General features: G+C 40.0%; 1 protein-coding gene across 1 annotated transcript in view; it reads right to left on the reverse strand.

Moving 5' to 3' along the window:
* The window catches only part of slc12a4 (solute carrier family 12 member 4), a 76323-nt gene that overhangs the window by 54551 nt on the left and 5991 nt on the right, over positions 1-15781 (reverse strand). Inside the window, exons 2-6 of the mRNA XM_048605988.1 lie at positions 10891-10985; positions 9112-9243; positions 6931-7077; positions 1889-1943; positions 1401-1531 (exon numbers count right to left, since the gene is read on the reverse strand). Coding sequence (XP_048461945.1) covers positions 1401-1531; positions 1889-1943; positions 6931-7077; positions 9112-9243; positions 10891-10985 — 560 coding nt within the window. The remainder of the gene's footprint in view (positions 1-1400; positions 1532-1888; positions 1944-6930; positions 7078-9111; positions 9244-10890; positions 10986-15781) is intronic.

The following is a 15781-nucleotide window of genomic DNA, read 5'->3' on the forward strand; positions in this document are numbered from 1 at the left end:
GGGTAATTCAGAACTCTAGGTTAATGTTCTGGGAGGGGGGAATAAAAAAGAACTAAGAACTGCAGATGCTGGAAATCTGAATCTAAAACAAAAAGTGCTGGAGAAACTTAGCAGATCTGGCAGCATCTTTGGAAGAAAGCAGAGTTAACCTTTTGGATCCAGTAAGTTCTAAAGAAGGGTCACTGGACTTAAAACGTTAACTTTGCTTTCTCTGCACAGATGCTGCCAGACCTGCTGAGTTTCTCTAGCAATTTTTTGTTTTTGAAATGTTCTGGGTACATCCGTTAAAATCCTATGACAGCAGACAGTGAAAATTAAATTTAATTTTAAAAATCTGGAATTAAAAAAAAGTCAAACAAACATTCTTAAGTGCGCAATTATACAGTGAATATATCAGCTGTTTTCAATGGGAATCATTAAGCATGATCCTCAAACTCTATCCCCTCCACAGAGGCTAGATATAGCACACGTATGGTCCAAACTAAGCCATTATTATTCCAATCCTGAACTTCCCTCCTGAGAAACAACATGACAGAAATTCTGTTATTCTCCAAATCACGCAGCAAAATTCTGTTCATGAGATTTGTTGAGGGCAAATGTTAGTTGGTAACGGGTTTTAATTGGACATCTAATACTATACCCTGCACAATTACAAAATAATTTATTAGCTGGAACAAAATTCTGGTCAGAAAAGGCAACTTTTAATGTGAAAGTTCTGAGTTGAATTATTTTTGTGTAAAATTGAACAGCTAAAATAGTGTTGTGGTATCGGAGGTGTCATTATTCAGACAAATTATTAAACCCTTGTGCTGATCCTGAGAAATTCAAGTGCACTATAATCTCATGGTAATTTGTAAACAACATGGAATTCTGGTACGTTAACTAAATATTGCCTGCTCAATTAACAATACCAAAAACAAACTAGTTGGGTCACTTGTCATCATGCTTTTTGTAGGGACTCTGAGAAAAAATATCTACTGGGTATGATTACATAACAATGGCTAATACACTCAAAAGTTTATTTAAAGGATAGAGCCATTTTTGATAGCACATAGTATATTTCTAACTGAAGTCCCTGAACATTCATAGTTGGAAGGGCTGTACACATAACCTGACAGGTCTGAAATATATTGACCTTTGTGAAAAGACTTCATTGAAATTTCATCTTTAACATTCAGAGAAGTTCAACAGTAGAAGCATTGAAATAAACTTGACATAGTCACAAAAGTGACTGGAGTTATACCAATTTATGTAGCATATCAAGAAAGGAGAATATGACAGTACAATCATATGTTGTGTATTCCTCCTTTGTGAAACAGCACCTATAGGTTTGTAAGTCTGACACTTTACATAAAAAGCAATATTTCAAAACTTATCAAAACTACTATCTGGACTCTCACCAGTAGAATTTCAATGGCACCAAGTATATACATGGCTCCTGCAAACGTCGTTCCAAGATAGAAACACAGGCCCACAGCACCTCCAAATTCAGGACCAAGAGACCTTGAGATCATAAAGTAAGAACCTCCAGCTGCAAAAAGTTTCACAAAATGGGAGGGTGGGGGAGTGAGAGAAAGATTACATTATTACAGGAATCAGGTGAAGTAGAATTCTAAGAGATGGATCATGGATCGGATGGTTTTATTGTTACATATTCTCCTATAGTCTTTAGGTCAAAATAAATCCACAACTAAAATAGTCTTAGAAATAACCACTACTCAGTAATGTCAAATACATAAATAAAAGTGTGGCTAAAATAAATTCTGTCCTTCCTGTACACAATGTAGCTGTTTTTTAAAAACACAGCTACATCAAAAATTAAAACCATGCACTAATAAAGTGGACTATTTTCTCCCCCATATAGACATTTTAAAACATTTCTTTTTACCTGGTACAACTCCGTTTGTTGCTATGGCACTCATTGATATGGCTGTTAACATTGTCTGAAAAAGATAAGATCCAAAGATTGATACTTGTCTTTTCAAGCATTCCATCTTGAAACTCAATTTGTTCTTAAAAAAATGTGCTCAATTTTAAATTGTTTGAAAATGCCCATATATTACAGTAATAAGCAGTTTCTTGCTTTACCAGCTGAAGGTACCAAATAATTGCTACGTTGAAATTTAAAACCCCAGTTTTTCCACTTAGCAGATGAATCACGGGGATCTGTGGATTCAATTGTTCTGCTGTTAATTTCAAAAATCTGACACAGTCAAACAACAAACACATTGGAAGGAGTTATTGAGCGAACGATTCAGAGAATCTGGGCCTAGTACTCGCAGCAACCTTGGTTCACCAAATCAAAAGCCAAACTTTGTAAACCAAGTCTGCAGTCAGGAATAAGATCCAAGATTGTACCGCCATGGTAGGTAGCGTTCAGGCTTGTTGGAGCCCATCCGCTCCAGGCCAGAGTGTCATTTTCTCTATGTACTTTTCATCTTCTCTTCTTCTTCCTTGAGTCTGGAGTGGTGTTGGTGGGGCGGTGGCTACAGTATTAACGGCTTGGTCAGGACTCCCGGCGCAGTGGCGATGCCCAGAGCCTGGACTCTCAGTGGCAGTAGACCCAGAGCGGGGACTTCTGGCAGCAGAGCCCTGGAGCCTGGACTCTTAGCAGCAATGGCAGTGCCCAGAGCCTGGACTATTGGTGATGTCAGACACCAACAGAGTCGAGGTCTCCTGGAGCATTGACATCATTGCTGCTGTTCCCAGAGCAAGACTCCTTGAGGAATAGAAAACCTTGAAAAGACCTTGTAGAAGCCCTGAAACCGTGCTTGAGACACAAATTTGGAAAGAAGATGAACTCTTATTTAAGTAATTTCTTCTTATCCTTATTGAACCTCAAAATGGTGCCGGATTTGACGACAAAACACTTTTCACTGTGACTTCAAGATGGGTGATAATAAATCATTCATTCAAGGAAACCCCATAAAGACATCACAAGATGTGGAACACTAATCAGTCTCACATTCAACATCAGCTGTTTATGTTCATTCACTTTAAAATCTTGCCAGCGTAGGAATCCTCTCATATATGCTAGTAGAGGTTATTGCAACTAGACCAGAAATTTGGTTGGTGCTCATTTAGATTGGATTACAAGTACCAGAGGTTGATGGCTCAAAACCATCCTCCACTATTAATGTTCTTGAGCGTCAGCCACGGGTTAAATTGGTTGCACTTTCATCCGGGAAGATAATGACTTAGGTTGCATGATTTGAACGCAAAAGACAAACCGACTCCCTGGTGCAGAACTGATTACACACTGCTGTTTGTGGTGCCCTTTCTAAGATAAGACATTGAACTGAAATCCCATCTTCTCTCTCATGTTGGTGCAACAGATCCCATGTTGTTACTTAGAATAAAAATTAGAGAAGTTAAGTCCTGGTGCCTGATTAATATTGCTCCTTCAAATCACATTTCTCATCACATGGGAGCTGATAATGCACAAACTGATAATGCTGCATTTCCTGAAACACTAGTTGCTGCCAATACAACTTCCGGGGCATATTGTTTGCAAACACAGTTGCAGTGTGTGTGACATTATTGCATTCTATCAGAAATATTTGCAAATACAACTTGTAGGAGAATTCCACAACTGTTCACTCTCAAAAGCAGCATTGTTAAACATGTTGATATAAGCAATCCAATAATATTCTGCACTCTTTGAGGGTGCAGATGAGGTTCACCAGGATGTTGCCTGGTATGGAGTGCGCTAGCTATGAAGAGAGGTTGAGTAGATTAGGATTATTTACATTAGAAAGACGGAGGTTGAGGGGGTCTGATTGAGGTCTACAAAATCATGAGAGGTATAGACAGGGTGGATAGCAAGAAGCTTTTTCCTCCAGAGTGGGGGACTCAATTACTACAGGTCACGATTTCAAGGTGAGAGGGGAAAAGTTTAAGGGAGATATGCGTGGAAAGTTCTTTACGCAGAGGGTGGTGGGTGCCTGAAACGCGTTGCCAGCAGAGGTGGTAGAGGCGGGCACGATAGCATCATTTAAGATGTATCTAGACAGATACATGAATTGGCAGGGAGCAGAGGGATACAGATCCTTGGAAAATAGGTGACAGGTTTAGATAGAGGATCTGGATCGGCGCAGGCTTGGAGGGCCGAAGGGCCTGTTCCTGTGCTGTAATTTTCTTTGTTCTTTAAAATGGGTAAATTTGTAGGTATTGTTAAAAGTGTAGGAGCTAAAAAGTTTAGCTGCAGAAGCTATGATTTACATTGTAGGGCCAGTTAAAGAAGCAGGAAAGGGAAAATAAGAGCGGTGATTAGGACATCGACAAGTGTGGAAGATAGGGCACAAGGGAGGGGCAGCAACAAAGGATGCATACTTCTGATCTAGTTCCACTGAGATGCAGACACAACGTTGACATCAATGGCACCAGCCTCCTGTTCAAGTGCATTGGCAGGAGATACATCATTACAACTGGCATATCCAAGCTGGAGCTGACCAATGGCAAGTAACATTCACACCACACAAATGCCAGGCAATGACCATCCCCAACAAGAAACAATTTAACCACTGTCACTTGTCATTCAATGGTGTTACCGACACTGAACCCCACCATCAACATCCAGGGGGTTACTATTGGCAAGAAACTCAACCAGACTTACCACATAAATACAGTGGCTACAAAAGCAGATCAGAGGCTAGGAATACTGTGGTGAGTAACTCACGTCTTGACTCCCCAAAGCCTGTCCATCGTCTACAAAGCTCAAGTCAGGAGTGTGATGGAATACTCCCCACTTACCTGAATGGGTGCAGCTCCAACAACACTCAAGAAGGTTGAAACCATCCAGGACAAAGTGGCTCATTTGATTGGTGCCACATCCTCAAGCATCCACTCTGTCCATCACTGACACTCAGCAGCAGCAGTGCATACTATCTACAAGACACACTGCAGAAATTCACCAAAGATCCTTTGACAGCACCTTTAGAAATCCACACCACTTCCTTCTAGAAGGACAAGGGCAGCAGATACAGATAAACACCACTACCTGCAAGTTGGCCAAGTCACTTCCCATCCTGACTGGGAAATATATCACAGTTTCTTCTGTGTAGCTGGGTCAAAGTCGTGGATATCCCTCCCCAAGGGCATTGTGATGTACCTACAGCATGTGGACTGCAGCAGTTCAAGAAGGCAGCTCACCACCATTTCTCAAGGGCAAAAAGGGAGGGTAATAAATCGTGGCCAGCCAACGCCCACACATCCTATGGGTGAATCGAAAAAAAATGTCTACATTTCAGAAGTATTTCATTTGCATTAAAGTGTGTTGGGAGGTCATGTGGTTGTGAAAGATGCAATATACATGCAAGTCTTTTTTTTTAGAAAAATTGATAAAGGGGACCAGATTTGATAGTGTTGTGATCCAATTCAATTGGAGGTAGGTTCCATGAGTCAAGCACAAGTAGTTAAAACAGACTGAACAGTAAACTGGTCAGCAATGGCAGTGAAATTGGTGAGGGTCAGAGAGGAATTAGAGACATAATTAAATAGTTTTCCAACTTAGAACTGGGAAGGGGGGTTAGTAGTTAGACATATTGTGTGGCTACTGTGAGTGAATGACCAGAGTTTTAAAAACCTTTGCATTCAGACAGTGTTCATTACACCACACTAGCTAGCAAATGAATTCATGGCAAGAGAATTAGAGTTCTAGAAAAATTTAGATCTAAACAAGGGATGCACTTATCTGAGCACCAATTTATTTGTTAAATGAATTATTTTATGATCAGAATTTTAATCTGAGGAGGGAAGACTGCTACAGCTGACCACAAATATATACCAGATGAGCGAGCTCGTGGTAGATAGCGAATAACTGAAATCGTACGAAGGAACCACAATACAGTTTTACATTGCTGCTAATTTACTACACTAGTGGTGTACTTGTACAACCTTCTTGCATTTCAACTGTTGATGTATTTCAGGGATTTGTAATCCTGCTGCTAGGCTAAGAAAATAGAGGAAATAAACACAATGATGCCAACCACCCACTAGGCGCTCCTGACTATTCAGTCAGTTATCCTCATAACTGGCCCTATGGCTTGTACACAAGTAGCTATTCTATGCAGAATCATGATAAAACTAAAGTCAGTTAATTGAATACTTGAAATGATTCACTAAAGCTTAGATTCACATTTAAGCTTTGAATTGCCAGCAAGATATATTTTTTAAGTAGAGCATTTGTACTTTACAGAAAGTTCAGAGAGAAGGAGACTCTCAAGAGTATTTTAAAATGGTAAAATAAGTGAACAATTAAATTTATTTTGAGTCAGGAAACACCAGTAGAAGTAGCTGATGGTCTACAATCACAGGAAACTGTGATTTGCCCACTCTCCCTGTTCTCTAATCTGGAAGTGCTGAGTTTAGGCCCCATCGCCACTCCCTCCCTCTCTCCACTGGTATCCCATTAGAGATTAACTCAGCATACAACAGACCTAATCTTGAAAGCTCCCTGGGCTGTATAAATTGCTGCTAAAATAGATCATACACATACAAATTCTTAAAGGCAACTGAATGCCTTTGCAATTTGTGAATCAAGTCAGTAAACAAATAAAAAACTTAAAGCTAGAAAAGCTTTGCAATACAAAAATCATGGATACTTTTAGGTCTTTAGTATAATATAGCATTAAACCAAAACAGAAAATTCTCAATTATTAACACCGCATATATTCTGATTAAATAAATACTAGAATACCATGTATCTGGAACTATTAAACACATTTTTTTTCCAATTAACCAAGAGTAACTTCAAAATCTGGAAAGTACAAGTACATTATGCTGTCATATACAAAGAGTAGTTTTAATGTAATGTTTATTTTTATGTAAATGTGGAAAAGAAGAATTTAACGTAATTTAGTTCTATTTTCACAATTATCAACATGGTCCTGAACAAGTCATTACAATGAAGTACAGATATCAGATACTTACACAACAGCAACACATGAAGACAATACAGAAAGATTGCAAGATCCCTGCAATTCCAACAAGCCATGTCAAACGTAGAAACAGAATCACTCCAAAGATATTCTGTAGGCAAGGTAAGTATACTCCCATCAGGGTTCCCATATTGGGAGACTAAGAGGGGGGAAAGAAAATTACAGTTCAAAATAATTTGTAATCACAAGCTGCATATTTTATTAGTTGTCTACTTTTTCATTTCTATGTCTGCCACAAACCTTTGCTAGTAAATGGGGAAAAAAAAAGCTGTACTTCTCAGTATATTCTAGACACGGTCTTCAAATAGTCTTGTAGATCAGAATTACACTGCAAATGAGTTGGATATGTTAATGTACACTTTAATGGACTAAATATAGAAGGTGTGAAGAAGAAAATGTTAAAATGATAATTCCTACTAATGTACACAACAGTTTTGTTTAAAATTAACTGCTTTTTTTTTATTTCTTGCACTGACATTATTCTGGACAGAATCAATGAAGGAGAGTTTGGATGTTTTTAACAAAAATAATAATTCTGCTGCCTCAAGCACAAGCTGTGCTCACACCCTCTTACAGATGTCATTCTGGAGCTGCCTTTCACTCCACATACAATCCTGAACATTTTTTATTCACCTTTCATTTATTTCTGAAAGATGAATAATGTTAAGTTTTCTCCACCAGAGGCTTCTAGCAATGCCAGAGCTGATTAGTCAATGGCCAGATTACTAACTTCAGATCCATGAAATCCCACCTATAGTCTAGGTTTTGTTGAAGATACTTAACCATGACCATGCCTCTGAACATGCACTTATTTGGGCAGTGGCTTCATGTCTCTTTTCAGTATGACTTACTTTTGTTAAATTGCCTAATGCATTTCCTGATGAAAGGCGAGCCTTAAAAGCCCAGTCTCACTTGTTTCTTCCAAATATAGAGTGCAGCCTACCCAGTTTGAAAGTTTCAAACCAAAATGTAGTGGTTAGTAAAATTACACTTTATAGGAAGAGATTGTGCATGAAAATTTAGCTATCTTTCGGTAATAGAAGTTTGGACCTTATTAAATGATAACGCAGTTTCAATGCTCAGGTCTCTTGCAGGACTTCACAGCGTGTGCATTCGTTCTGTCAAAGTCAGCTATGGTCCACTTATCTAGGGAATAAATGTGGTCACATTTCTGAAGGCACAATGTTTGTGAAACACTGGACTGCAAAACAGTATCTGAATTTCCACAACATACAATATTTCTATAGTCGTGGGGAAAGAGATATTTTTACATATAGAAAGCCTGCTAAGCAACTGGTTACACAGATGTGCACACAGATTTACCAGATTTTAGAAACAATTTTAAGATTCAGTTTCCCTAGTTCACTTAAGGTTACTAACGATATCCTGTGACAGGCCATGAAGGCTTACTGCGTCAAATCAACTCCTCCACAGTTTGATAGTAAGGACTGAAGAACCTATCAAAGATCATATGAATAATTCCAAACTTGTGATCAGTGAATGCCCTACTGCACTAAACGAATGCTCAATTCTGAAACAGATGGAGATGTAAAATCAATGAATATATCCACACAGAAACAAAGAGCCGCACACTTAACATTTAATTGTGCAAATATACAAATATATGCAATACAAATACAACAGACATGTTATGCTGAAGTACATTTTATAAAAAAAACCTGTGTTCTGAAGTAATGGCATGAAGCATGTCTTCAACCGTCAATCACTCAGCTCATTCTCAACACTAGAATCCCTACAGTGTGAAAGCCCATCGAGACCACAGCGAACCTCCGAAAAGCATCCCACCCAGACCCCCGCCCCCTACCTTATCCCTGTAACCCTGCATTTCCCATGGCTAATCCACCTGCCCTGCACATCCCTGGACACTCTGGACAATTTAGCATGGCCAGTCCACCTAACTTGCACGTCTTTGGATGTTCGGAGGAAACCCAAATAGACCCGGGAAGAATGGGCAAACTTCACATGGACAGTTGCCCGAGACTGGAATCAAACCCAGGTCCGTGATGCTGTGAGGCAGCAGTGCTAACCAACGAGCCACTATGCCGCCCAATTTTATCAAAAGTCTCAAGATCCATGGTTGGCTGCAACATTCATATTTATAAAACTTCAGTAAAAATAATAATGCCAACAAAATAATCTGAGGCATAAATACCTTAGGTGTTCTTTTCTTTGAACTTTCTGCACTTTCCGCTTCCTCATGTTCCTTTGCTCCCTGAGTGATGTTTGTGTAATTAGCCAATCTGCTGAGGAGTGATGATACCTTTGGTCGAATGTCCAGTTCCTCCTGCAGAAGAGACAGAAAATTTAAACCATGCATACTGAACCAGCACAAAATCCAGTGAACTAAAATGCATTTGCTAGGGTGCAATTTAAAACAGAAATGTGGAGGAATGATTTTCCTTATTAGGGTAAGCAATCTTCTGTCATTGCTTTTCTTTGTCTGATTCTTAGGTTCTGAATTTTCTATTGATCCCTTGAATGTAAATAAATTACACTGATAGTGAAATGGGCTTAAATCTTTGCAAACTTAGTGGTTAACTTCAGGTAAAAATAAAAAAATTCCACATCATATAATCAGGTTCAACTATATTCATGTGTTGAAACAGTGTGTTCTTTCATGGGAAAAAGAATCCATGCTGCTCTCTTTGATTGAATTGTAAACTGCGATAAGTAAAACTTTGGGCAATCATTAAGATAATGGCCAGAATACCAATCATGGTTCATTCCAGCAAATTTACGGGACACTATTGGAATAAATTACTCAGTAATTCCCTCACAATCAGATATCTAGGAAAAGGTTTGCTCCTTATAGATGAAGGCTTTAGTCTGATAGCTTTGACAATGTGCCCAAGCACAAAGAATTTAGATCAGATTACCATTGAAAAGCCCTAGAATAATACAAAAACAGCACAGCTTCCAAGAACAATACAATCCAAAGCTTTTCTTAAGGCAAAGAGTTAGACTGAACCATATATTTATAATCAATTAGCTCAGTTCGGTAGATGGCTTGGTTACATTGCATGTTGATGCCAACAGTGCAAGTTCGATTCCTGTAATAGCTGAGGTGACCATGAAGGTCTCTCACCTTTTCAATCTATTCCCTCGTCTGAGGTGTGGTGACCCTCAGGTTAAACCACCACCAGTTGTGTCTCTCTCTAATGAGAGAACAGCCATATGGTCTTCTAAGTCTAAGGTGACACTTACCTTTATCTTTTATATTATTATTCTAAAGAGTGGGCAGAGACAGAGGAGATCTTAGACATTTGAAGGTTACAGAACATTTTTAGCATGATTAGCAAAAGATATGCGATTCTTGGGCTTCATATAGAGATGAATTGTGTACAAAAGCAGGGAAGGTGTGCTGAACATTTACAAAGTTGTGGTTAGACCAGAACTAAAGTACTGCACCTAATTCTAGTTATCATACTTCAAGAAAAATGTGAAGGTCCTTGATAGGGTGCACTGGCAGTTTATCAGATTGATTCCAGGAATGAGGTAATTTGGCCATATGGTTAGTATGAACAAATTGTGGATATTCTCCTTGGAGCAAAGGAGTTTGGAATAGATTTGGTAGAGACATATAAAATTATGGCAGGTTTAGAAAAGTTGTTGCCATTAGCTAATACTACAATGACTGCAATGGACACATCTTTAAGGTTTTGGTGAAAAGATGCAGGGGGAGAAAAAAGCTTTTTGCCCACGCTTTGAATGATGACAATGACATGGAACTCATCGATAAGCCATTTTCTTGATTGCAGAAGGAATCTGAGTAAGCACTTGAGAGAATTAAACTTGCAGAGCTATAGGATAGAGGAATGGGACTATTCAGATCCCTCTTCAGACAACCATCGTGGACGTGAAGTCAAAATTTCAAACAAAAGCAGAGCATTCTGAATGTTAAGCACAATTTGACTTTATTTAAAAATGTTACCTCAAATAAGGCCAAATTTCTGTCATAATATTCATTTCCTTTTATGCTGTCAGTTTTGTTTAGGAAAGGACTGTCTTCTTTGTGATATCCATGACCTGAAAAAGGAAGAACGTTGTCACGTAGAAGGAAAATTAAAATAGAAATTGGCTACCTTAAATATGCTTGTGGAAACTATTTACAATGAAAAACAACTGAGCAATTTACAGGCAGAAATGTTTATAACAAATCTAAACGGGGTTAAAGGCTCACATTTTCATCATGTGAGAAAAGGTGGATAAAATAGATAAAGTAAAATGTGCTTCTATTTGGTTTGTTATGACAGAGAAAGATGCACAATGAAGTTCCTGTTGTTCTGCTTCAAAATCCAACCAACTGCAGCTGACAGAATTCTTACATCCCCATCCTTAAGAGTCAGTTGAGCAATATTTCAAACATGCCATAAATTTGACTTTTAAATAAAAATAGAAGACATCAGTTATTGGACAAATAGTTGATGGATCAACTTTCCAACACTTAATGCTGAAGACTTTCATTCAACTGAAATACACCTGCATGGCACACATTACAGAGTGTCCAAAGGAATGTACAAGGTAATAGGGAAAATAGTGTACACATCAGCCATTTATTCTCTCTATTTCTGTGTTTTATTCAGGAGCAAACCGTACACATATGTTTAGAGAGGAAGCAGCAGCATTAGCTACGCATGCGGTTTCAATAATACTCATGAATAAGGTTTCAAGGTCGCAGGATCGGGAATAAGGTTTCAAGGTCGCAGGATCGTGAATAAGGTTTCAAGGTCGCAGGAGTGTACCGGCAGGCAGGAAGGTGGTTTGAAGTGTGTCTATTTCAATGCCAGGAGAATCCGGAATAAGGTGGGTGAACTTGCAGCATGGGTTGGTACCTGGGACTTCGATGTTGTGGCCATTTCGGAGACATGGATAGAGCAGGGACAGGAATGGTTGTTGCAGGTTCCGGGGTTTAGATGTTTCAGTAAGATCAGGGAAAGTGGTAAAAGAGGGGGAGGTGTGGCATTGTTAGTCAAGGACAGTATTACGGTGGCAGAAAGGACGTTTGATGAGGACTCGTCTACTGAGGTAGTATGTGCTGAGGTTAGAACCAGGAAAGGAGAGGTCACCCTGTTGGGAGTTTTCTATAGGCCTCTGAAAAGTTCCAGAGATGTAGAGGAAAAGATTGCAAAGATGATTCTGGATAGGAGCGAAAGTAACAGGGTAGTTGTTATGAGGGACTTTAACTTTCCAAATATTGACTGGAAACGCTATAGTTCGAGTATTTTAGATGGGTCAGTTTTTGTCCAATGTGTGCAGGAGGGTTTCCTGACACAGTATGTAGATAGGCCAACAAGAGGCAAGGCCACATTGGATTTGGTACTGGGTAATGAACCAGGCCAGGTGTTAGATTTGGAGGTAGGTGAGCACTTTGGTGATGGTGACCACAATTCGGTTACGTTTACTTTAGCGATGGAAAGGGATAGGTATATACCGCAGGGCAAGAGTTATAGCTGGGGGAAAGGCAATTATGAGGCGATTAGGCAAGATTTAGGATGCATAGGATGGAGAAGGAAACTGCAGGGACTGGGCACAATTGAAATGTGGAGCTTGTTCAAGGAACAGCTACTGCGTGTCCTTGAGAAGTATGTACCTGTCAGGCAGGGAGGAAGTGGTCAAGCGAGGGAATCGTGGTTTATTAAAGAAGTTGAATTTCTTGTCAAGAGGAAGAAGGAGGCTTATGTAGACATGAGGCGTGAAGGCTCAGTTAGGGTGCTTGAGAGTTACAAGTTAGCCAGGAAGGACCTAAAGAGAGAGCTAAGAAGAGCCAGGAGGGGACATGAGAAGTCTTTAGCAGGTAGGATCAAGGAAAACCCTAACGCTTTCTATAGGTATGTCAGGAATAAAAGAATGACTAGAGTAAGATTAGGGCCAGTCAAGGACAGTAGTGGGAAGTTGTGCGTGGAGTCCGAAGAGATAGGAGGGGCGCTAAATGAATATTTTTCGTCGGTATTCACACAGGAAAAAGACAATGTTGTCGAGGAGAATACTGAGATACAGGCTATTAGACTTGACGGGACTGAGGTTCATAAGGAGGAGGTGTTAGCAATTCTGGAAGGTGTGAAAATAGATTTATCCTAGGATTCTCTGGGAAGCTAGAGAGGAGATTGCAGAGCCTTTGGCTTTGATCTTTTTGTCGTCATTGTCTACAGGAATAGTGCCAGAAGACTGGAGACTAGCAAATGTTGTCCCCTTGTTCAAAAAGGGGAGTAGAGACAACCCTGGTAATTATAGACCAGTGAGCCTTACTCCTGTTGTGGGTAAAGTGTTGGAAAGGATTATAAGAGATAGGATTTATAATCATCTAGAAAGGAATAATTTGATTAGGGATAGTCAACACGGTTTTGTGAAGGGTAGGTCGTGCCTCACAAACCTTATTGAGTTCTTTGAGAAGGTGACCAAACAGGTGGATGAGGTTAAAGCAGTTGATGTGGCGTATATGGATTTCAGTAAAGCGTTTGATAAGGTTCCCCATGGTAGGCTATTGCAGAAAATACGGAGGCATGGGATTGAGGGGGATTTAGCGGTTTGGATCAGAAATTGGCTAGCTGTAAGAAGACAGAGGGTGGTGGTTGATGGGAAATGTTCATCCTGGAGTTCAGTTACTAGTGGTGTACCTCAAGGATCTGTTTTGGGGCCACTGCTGTTTGTCATTTTTATAAATGACCTAGATGAGGGCGTAGAAGGATGGGTTAGTAAATTTGCGGATGACACCAAAGTCGGTGGAGTTGTGGATAGTGCGGAAGGATGTTGCAGGTTACAGAGAGACATAGATAAGCTGTAGAGCTGGGCTGAGAGGTGGCAAATGGAGTTTAATGCGAAAAAGTGTGAGGTGATTCACTTTGGAAGGAGTAACAGGAATACAGAGTACTGGGCTAATGGTAAGATTCTTGGTAGTGTGGATGAGCAGGGAGATCTCGGTGTCCATGTGCATAGATCCCTGAAAGTTGCCACCCAGGTTGATAGGGTTGTTAAGAAGGCGTACGGTGTGATAGGTTTTATTGGTAGAGGGATTGAGTTTCGGAGCCATGAGGTCATGTTGCAGCTGTACAAAACTCTGGTGCGGCTGCACTTGGAGTATTGCGTACAGTTCTGGTCGCCGCATTATAGGAAGGACGTGGAGGCATTGGAAAGGGTGCAGAGGAGATTTACCAGGATGTTGCCTGGTATGGAGGGAAGGTCTTATGAGGAAAGGCTGAGGGACTTGAGGCTGTTTTCGTTAGAGAGAAGGTTAAGAGGTGACTTAATAGAGACATACAAGATGATCAGAGGATTAGATAGGGTGGACAGTGGGAGCCTTTTTCCTCGGATGATAGTGGCTAGCACGAGGGGACATAGCTTTAAATTGAGGGGTGATAGATATAGGACAGATGTCAGAGGTAGGTTCTTTACTCAGAGAGTAGTAAGGGCGTGGAATGCCCTGCCTGCAAAAGTAGTAGACTCGCCAACTTTAAGGGCATTTAAATGGTCATTGGATAAACATATGGATGATAATGGAATAGTTTAGGTTAGATGGGCTTCAGATTGGTTTCACAGGTTGGTGCAACATCGAGGGCTGAAGGGCCTGTACTGCGCTGTAATGTTCTATGTTCTATGTTCTATGCTCAGGGGCAAAGAAAGAGAACAGCTACACCTTCAGAAAAAGTCATTCTGATGGCCCCCAGCCATTGTCTTAGTGCTTGATGTTCAGGGAGCCGCAATGAGGTTGCACTTGCAAGCGTCTGTTTGGTATTTACTAAGCCTCCTTGTCGCACCCCAGGCAAGTTCGAGGACCCAAGACCCAATTGTTCACTTATTCAATGTCCACTCTAGAAGTTGGTCCTTGCATTCCATTTACACATGCATTGTTCATTTTTCTTCTCAGGTTGGTCATAGTCTGCCCCCAAAAATCAAAATTCTACTTTCTTCCCATCTTAGAACAGGAGGAAATATGGTAAGTGCAACTTTTTTTGAATGGGATAATGAATTCTGGTTTTCGATGCAATTGTAGACTATGTCTACTTTGGTTCTGATACCTAAAAAAAGCATGGTCAAGGTTTACACAAGGCATATGAGAAATCACCGCTTACTTTTAAAAGGTCAAAATCACGAGATCTACTTATAAAAGTGTATATGTTAATTGCAAACTGTGCAGTTTTTGCATAGTATGAGCATTTCTCCTCCTTCCTCCAACAAGTATAGACTTTACAGAATTTAAACTGGAAAAATCAGCAAGATAGGATGCTGCCACTGAAAGACCAAAATTTCGCTATCAGTTGCAGTGGGTTCGGATAGAAATCGAAGGTGAAAGAACAATGATCTAGTCAACTACTTTTTAAAGCAACTAACCCATTTTGAAGACCTATCAATGTTCCCTAATAAGTTAGGAAAGATAGGGATCCAGTACCATCACAGTAGTGAAGAATAAGTCTGGTCAAGCTGAGGTCCAAACTTTTCTAGTGGGGCAGGAGGAATGACATTGTGATTGACCGTGTAAAAGGCTGCAAAAGAGACAAGCAGAGCAAAGTGAAGGCCTGGTAGGAAGGAGAAATGAGGTAGGGTGGCGGAGGAGCGTCAGAAGGTGGAAATAATTGAGACAGCTGAACAAATGGAATTTACCTTGGTGACAAAGGGTGTTCCTTCCATGTATTAGAAGCAAATGTTGGAGTCAGATTTAAAGAGACAGAAAACAAAGTCATCACCTTCAAAAGATGCTACTGGACTGTCCCATTCAAAGACAAATACAAAATTAGCAAAAGCATGTATTATTGGAAATGTGTGCATTTTGTATCTACTCATTACTTTTTAGGATTCACATATTTTCTAGTCATTATGTGCAATCTGAC

The sequence above is a fragment of the Rhincodon typus genome, chromosome 15 (genome assembly GCF_021869965.1).
Source record: "Rhincodon typus isolate 14 chromosome 15, sRhiTyp1.1, whole genome shotgun sequence".
NCBI classification, from domain to species: Eukaryota; Metazoa; Chordata; class Chondrichthyes; order Orectolobiformes; family Rhincodontidae; genus Rhincodon; species Rhincodon typus.